This window comes from Phaseolus vulgaris, chromosome 10 (genome assembly GCF_051622355.1).
Source record: "Phaseolus vulgaris cultivar YP4 chromosome 10, ASM5162235v1, whole genome shotgun sequence".
NCBI lineage: Eukaryota > Viridiplantae > Streptophyta > Magnoliopsida > Fabales > Fabaceae > Phaseolus > Phaseolus vulgaris.
In genome coordinates, this window is record NC_143507.1 from 40023489 (window position 1) to 40031275 (window position 7787).

A 7787-nucleotide genomic window follows, 5' to 3' on the forward strand; every position below is an offset into this window, starting at 1 on the left:
AAATATCATTTAAAAAAAACTAATTTAAAAAAAAATTTAATTGTTATATTAACTAAATTATATACCATTTTAGAAACTAAAAAAATTATTAATTTTTATTATTGATAAATAGTTTATAAATTAGTATCAAATTTCCTATCAAAGTTTTTCTACTAAATTTATAATATAAATAATTGATTTCTACTTTAGTTATTATAATAATTAATTATTTTTTAATTTTAAAATTAATTTTGTTTTAGTGATTTTCTTGTTTGATACCATATTAATGCTATTATGTTATTAAGGCATCCATATTTTATAATATGACATAATGTTAATATTTTTTCCCACAAGTATATGTAAACTCTAGCTTATGCTATTAATTTCAAAGAAAAAATAACCCGTTGATTTAAAGGATACACTAGGTCATTTCTATTTAAAGAATTAGTATATAAGATTTTAATTTATTTTTTGTGAGTCTCATTGTATTACTGAGTTTTAAGATTTTTTTTTAAAATTTTTTGTTTTTATAAGATATACTTTAATTAGTTTTTTATTTGATTATTAATAAAAAAAAATTTAAAAAATAGTTTTTTTTATTCCTATGAATCACTATCTTAAATAATATATAAGTATTAAACTTTAACATCATGTTCATAATGTAATGGAAATCTTTTATTAGATTTGTGATATTTCATTGAATATGACATAAAATGATTCAAATATAACCTTATGACTAGGAATTAATGTCTAGGATTTTTGAAAATGGACCACAACTTGATTTGATCACAAGGGGCAATGTTAACCACACTTTAGCACTATCATATTTTAAGTAAGGATTCTATGAAAGATAAGGGAACATCTTTTTTACGGAATGAGTTGAAGTCAATGATATGTGTCAAGAGTAATAAATATGAAATCAAGTATACTATAGAACTTTTTATGATATTTTTCTTAGATGGAAGATGCATGCACTTTAGATTAATTTTAGCATGAAATATGTTTACTAAACTTGCCCATTAAGTGTCAAGCTTTTCTAAATATTTGAATGTAATTTATTCATATATCTTTTTATTCAAAGTTTACTGTAAATTCTTCCTGCACTTCTATATTTTTTTTTTTAATTTCAATAATACTCTTCTAAATGGAGAGTGTGGTGTTTTCTTTTTCATTTTCAAGTGAAGGTGGTTGTTTGTAGTGGTTAATGATAAACGTTGATGAATGATGGTTGAGATAAGTTTGTGATGTTTTTAAAGTTATTGGTTGTGTTTTGTTCACTTTTTTGTTCATTTTTTTAGAAGTCACAAAACCCAGAAAAAAAAAATAAACGAAATGCAAAAATGAAGTACAAAACTAAAAAAAAACATTATTTTCACATTGAGCATTACACACTCAAATGATTGAATTATTCTCTCAAACACTACGGTTGGAGAAGAATGAAAATATTTTCTTAAACTCAAGGACTAATAATGAGAGTATTGTGGTTGTAATGAATATGAGGATATGCGAGTGGTACAACTGGTGTTATATTTAAAAAAAGTGAGATTATACTTTATTTAAGATTATTTAAAATAAAATAAAAATTAATAGTTAATAAGAAGATAGAATGGAAAGAGATAAAGGTGAAGGAAGAATTTGCAAAGTTTACATCATACATTATACATTAGAAGCAGTGTTGGTCCCTCAATGTTTGAACCTATTTTATTATTAGATTTGACATGAAATGAAGACTGAAGTCGTTATACATTTTCTATTGAGAAGTTACTTTATTAAGTGTTTTTGTTAAGAAAAATATCATTTCATGATGTACTTGAAAAAACTAATAATAATATTTTATATTGTCATCAAATCATAAATTGTAATTTGTTGTTAAGGTACCACACTTTGATATTTTCAATTTATAACCTACAATGTAACTTAGCAGAATAACTCCATTACCCATTACCACTGGTCTAATTTCCCAAAAATAACAATGAAATTATAACATACAAATTAGGAGGCAAAGTTTAGGTATATTTTTTTATAATTATTATGTTTACAGTTATGATTTACTTTATTATATATTTTTTGTTTATATTTTATAGTTATATGATTTTGGTTATATTTTATTTTGTACTGTCTATATTTTTTTTTCTATAGTGACTTGCTATGTTTAATATTTTAAAAAATATTGTTGTTATGTTTTATTTCCCTTAGTGCTACATTTTTTAAACTTGAAAAATATTGTGTTTTGTATTTTATACAAAATCTCATTTATTTTATAATTTTATATTATATGTTTCAAATTTTAACAAATTATTTGAACTTATCTTTTTTTTACTTTATATTAATATATTTTGTGTATAATTATTATGTTTACAGTTATGATTTACTTTATTATATTTTTTTTATTTTGTTTATATTTTATTTTGTATTTTTATTTGTATATAGTGACTTGTTATATTTAATATTTAGAAAAAAATATTGTTGTTATGTTTTATTTCCCTTACTGCAACCTTTTTTTAACCTGAAAAATTTTGTGTTTTGTATTTATATAAAATCTCATTTATTTTATAATTTTATATTATATATTTCAAATTTTAACAAATTACTTGAACTTCTCTTTTTATTTAATTTGTTTTTGAGTTTATATTAGTATATTTTTTGTGTATAATTATTATATTTACATTTTTTTTATCGTTTGATCACATACAAATTGAAATAAACAATGATACATTAAATATAAAATATCATTTTTTTATTATTTATGTAACAATTTCTAATTTTTATACCCTAATTTTTCATTCAAAAATACTGAAAATTGTGAACATTATATATTAAAAATTTAATTAATTTTAAAAAATATATATCATAATTTATTATTCAAATACTTTTAATAATAAAGATAAAATTATAAAATAATCTTATACCATCATATCATTCACAAATTTAAATAAATCATTCTTACAATTTCATTCTAACATTCCTCAATCTCCACATATCTCTTCAGAATCCAATCACATCCTTGAATTTCTTATACAATAATGGACATAACTTGAAATATTTAATTGCTACAATGTTAAACTACTACTTCACTCATCAATTTAGTCATAACAGTAGCAACCATTCTATAATGGTTGGTTTTTAATCTGAATTCTATCATTGTTGTTTCAATTCAACTACAAAGATGAGTTACATTCTATTTCCTAATATATAATACCAAGTCATCACTGTAACTTGACAGCAGGGGTTACAGACAAAAGCACTTATGGAGTTTACTTCTGGCATTATGCATTCACCAAGGCCTTCCTATTCCTCCAAGTCTCCGAGCCAACTGAATATCCTTTGTCACTGAGATAGCAAAAAAAAAAAATACTGAAGAGAACTCAAAAATACTCACATGGGGAAAAACATAATACAAGCTTTTGTATTAATAAACAGCAAGAATCATCTTTGCATAGTGACCAAAATCTACGTGGGATGACTGCTACTTTAAATATTATTATTATTATTATTAAATACAAGCTTAAATTATACTAGACGTATAAATACATAAACAAAAAATAATTAAAGAAATTCATCATAATAAGTCAGTTCACACACACCCTTAATCTATAAGGGATAAGAACATAGTAATGAAATAAAAATGTTAAAGGTAAAGGAAAATTATTAGAAAAATAAAAAAGGAAAAATGGGAACCAGAAATTCTAAAGTAAAAGCTGTCAACAAAGGTAAGAAAGGACAAGCCACATAAGACAAGAAGGAACAGAGACAACATTTTATGATATGGGAAGGAGGGTTCTGCAACCGTATACATGACCAGAGGTAATAAACACTCCACCATGTGTTTATCACTTTCTGAATTCAGCAGATGCAATGCAGCATTCTTTATAAATATGCTCACAAATATGCTCACGCCAATTAAAAGGTCATGGCAAGTCAGAACTACAAGTGTATTTGTCAATTAAAACAGTGCATATTTTCTTTTTTATAGAAGAAATTAATTTTTTTCCCAGCCACTACAGCACCATGATTTTTTTTTCCTCTAGCATTTACTTCATCATACAGACAGTAGAATATACTTTTAAATGTAACTAATAAATTAATAAAAGAATTCACATATATGTAACAAAGAAAAAACAAATACATTCATCACCAATAAAAGCAGTATAGAATTTATGAAAGCCAAAGTCATGGGTGACTTGATGATCCACGAAAGGTAAATCTGGTTAAGAATTTAAAAAATTATATCAACTTACTAAGAGTAACACGCCTTGCGTGAATTGCACAAAGCATTCCATCTTCAAACAAGTGAACTAGACATTCCTCAGCTGCCTGCAGTATGGTTATATAAATTCCAAAAGAATGGTCATGTTTTATGAGAAATTTGGTTAAAAATGACACAACAGGTGAAAGTGAATAAATGATTCTAAATCAGTGACATGCATTTTAAACAAATCACAAAACAGCAGCGCTATTGACAAAGACTCGATAGAAGGCATCCAAAAAACACATCAGGGATGTAAATGTGGCAAGCAATTGGTGAGACACTTTAAAAGGTGTGGATGGGTGATCAAGAGTGAGTTTTGATATTAGGCAACTTTGAGAGGGGAGAAGTAAAGTACAAGTCAGGAGTAGTTTTCCCTGCTTATTAGTAGTAAAAAAATTATGAAAGGGAAGGAAAAGAGAGGGAACCACTTGTCCTTAAACTCTCCTTTTTATTTCCCTCAAACTTGGGAGTTGATGAAATAGATTTGATTTCAAAATAAAATTGTCATTTACAACCTAGTAAATTTAGTTGCTTAAAATAATATTGAAAATTTACATTTGTTACGCTTACCTTCCCCTTTCCTCCCTCATTAATAATAATAATAATAATAATCCAAGCATAGGGTAGGCAACCCCTTTTCATTCCATAATCTATTTTGATTTTATAATATCCCCTTTCCTTTCCAAAGATAGCTATGTTGTAGATAAAGTATTCCGAAATTGATTACATGAATGCAATAATAAGAGAACAAAAACATTACTTACTGTCTACAGAAGCATACATTGCAACTAGCATGTGCATATGCTTCTCAACCCCAGAGATAGCAAAATAAAGTTCACATTCTTAAATATGGGGTAAAAATCACTTTGATCTCAATTAATAAATACCCTTGGAGACAACTTGGTGGGAACAGTTCTGAGACACTGCCCCCTTTTCCATTGACCCTCCCCCTAAAGTTCAGATTCTTAAATATTGGTTAAAAACAGTCTACATTCACTTCGATCTCAATTAATAAACACCCTTGGAGACAAGTTAGTTGGAAGAGTTCTGAGACACTGCACCCTTTTCCACTCCCCCTCTCCCTGTGGAGCCTCCCTCCCTTACCTTTCCCTCAATACACCCAGTAAAGAAAAGAAAAAAAACCAGATATGCCTGTAGAATTCATAAGGGTTTATGAAAAAAATTGTTGAGTCCTTGCATAATTTGATACATTAAATTATAATATATAAAAAAAAGTTAAAAATAGAGTTTTCTAATAAAACATTTATCGCTCGGAAGTCTGATGAAATACCTCTTAACAAGTTACTTATTATTATTCTCATGTCATTAAGCCTGCAACTAACTAGAGCATATTGTTTTATAGTCAAACATTGAATGTCTAAAACTTCAATTTTCACTGATCAACTTTTTTTTTTCTGAGCAGATTCTGTAATATTGGAGAGATTTTCAATGTTTAATAAAACCATGCAGGAAGCACACAATAAAATAAATATACAAAAAATTCGAGGACAGCAGTAGAACCTAATAACACATTATTTTAAGCATAAAAATTTAAATAGTTCACCCAGGAATAAATTGAAACAAGGTCAGGAAGAAATTGTATTAAAACAAATTTACTTTAACATGGAATTTTCTTTTTATTAAAAATAACCTTCGCAACCTAATTTGCAAGATCCTAGCACACTAGTGATAACTCAAATGCATATGGAATAGTTGCATACCTCCTGGAGTGCTACCACTGCTTCAGGTGTCCAGCGACTCACCTCCGTAGAGAATTGCTGTGTAATTTGTCTGACCTACAGCCAAAAGTAAAAACATTGCCCAAACAGCGTGAACAAACTTCTCACAAGATTTAATTCAGCCGAATAAGGTAGCTGATGCTATGCTAACAGATCTTAATTAATAACATAATCATAATTCCATACAGAGCATGTTCTTCAAGCACTTCGATCAGTGAACAAGTGGCAAAAGTTACAAAACATTCCTTAGAAAAAAATAAACAAAACAGCAAAACCAAACTATTATGCTCATTTCTACATCCAAATAATTTACTTAGTGTTAGTTAGCAACCAAAATATGATGCTCATTTTACACCCAAGTACTTTACTTAGTGTTACTTTGAGTGAGAGAAGCTGTAAGTGAAGAATTACGAAAAGCACAAAATTTAAATGCAAACCTTACAGAAATTACTGGAATAAAAATCTAATCCTAATTGAAGAACGTTACCAAAAGAACTGTATCCAATTTTTGTCCTTATAAAAACCAGATTTTGAACATTAATTTCAGATTCAGATATCTACAGCAGTGGTGAATACAGAGAACTAACTCTGTTAACTGTCCAGCAAATATAATCAGTATCTACTAACTCAACTGCGTAATTGTAACTGGTGTGTTTGTTTGCATATCCATCCAATGCATTTAGGTAACGCAAATCCAGCATCTCTCTTGCTGTTTTACTGTTGCATTAAAATGAGTAAAACTTCCATTCAACGCCAACCAGACATTTTAAACACACCCCTAATAATAACAGTGTGTTTGCATCCGTTCCATCCAACATAACACCAATCAAATACCTCTCTTGCTTTTACACTCTTGCATTGTACCATGTAAAACTTCCATTCAATACAAACTAAACAGTTTTTCCGACATCCCTAATCACCGGTAGTAAAAGATAGACAGATAGCAATAATGATTTCTTTGGTATAATTGCTATAGTTTTTAAATGAAAAGCTAAGCAGAAAACTATGCAGCTGACCCAAAATTAACATCACATTATCACCATTTATTAAATATCCTAGTAAAAGCAACACAAAAATGGGGTAATGTCCACTTGACAGCAAATCCGTGATGGTTGCAAAAAAAAAAAACTTACACATCTCATAAAAGGGGCAGCCGGGATAAGAAGTTTGGAACTCCTCTGAAATTGACGAATCTCGCGAAGCGCCACTGTTCCTGCCTTATTGCGCCTTTTCTTCCTTCCCTGAGTCTCGGGCGCTGCTGCTGCTTCTTCTTCTTCTTCTTCTGCTTCTTTTTCAAATTTTCAAGATGATAATGAAACATCAGAACACCAAAACAAATCAGCACAATAATTACAACCACAACACAACACAACACAAACGAACAATACAGTTTTTCACGTACCCTGCGGCTCCTCTTGTTGAGCCCTTCTCCTCCCAGGCTTCAATCACAATTTCAGAAGACAAAGGCCAAATTAGGGATTTCGCAAATCGAAACGCACAGAGAGAGAGAGAAAGAGAGAGAGTTACCGATTGCTGTGACCGTGGCGTGGACGTGGAAGCGCGTGCGGCTTTTTTTTTACCTTTGAATTTGAATAGCGAAGAAAATGAGGGTTCGGTTTTGAGAAGTGAAAAAACGAAAGAGAAGTGTTGAATTTCAGACATACCGGTTTTGCGCGAAGCTGGCGTGGTCTTCACTCTCGCCATGGACACGAACTATGAAGAAATCGAAGCTTCACTCTTCGGATTCAATTTGCGCTCTCACCTTTTGCATTTTCTGAAATTTCAAAATGAACAATTTTGCCTCCATTTTCAATATTACC

At 29.0% G+C, this 7787-nt stretch overlaps 1 protein-coding gene across 3 annotated transcripts; it reads right to left on the reverse strand.

Annotated features, from left to right (window-relative positions):
- Positions 1–2869: 2869 nt before the first annotated feature.
- Positions 2870–7787, reverse strand: LOC137819256 (histone H3). Of its 3 annotated transcripts, none has more exons than XM_068623049.2 (7): positions 7632–7787; positions 7495–7547; positions 7370–7406; positions 7101–7249; positions 5950–6024; positions 4218–4293; positions 2870–3309 (listed from the first exon to the last, which is right to left on the reverse strand). In XM_068623049.2, exons 1-7 carry the CDS (start codon positions 7669–7671, stop codon positions 3254–3256), a joined length of 486 nt encoding a protein of 161 aa, XP_068479150.1. In that variant the 5' UTR covers positions 7672–7787; the 3' UTR covers positions 2870–3253. The 3 variants fall into 3 exon arrangements, with proteins under 3 accessions (XP_068479150.1, XP_068479148.1, XP_068479149.1); XM_068623047.2 differs by having other exon boundaries at positions 7101–7255; positions 7632–7784; XM_068623048.2 differs by having other exon boundaries at positions 7101–7252; positions 7632–7768.

What these genes read in the sequence shown, in the direction of transcription:
- LOC137819256 (XM_068623047.2), bottom strand. Translation starts at nt 7,671, where the DNA reads ATGGCGAGAGTGAAGACCACGCCAGCTTCGCGCAAAACCG. An exon ending in GCCAGCTTCGCGCAAAACCG is followed by an intron (nt 7,548 to 7,631) that starts GTATGTCTGAAA and finishes TCAAATTCAAAG; the next exon opens with GTAAAAAAAAAGCCGCACGC. An exon ending in CTGCCCCTTTTATGAGATGT is followed by an intron (nt 6,025 to 7,100) that starts GTAAGTTTTTTT and finishes TTTTGGCTGTAG; the next exon opens with GTCAGACAAATTACACAGCA.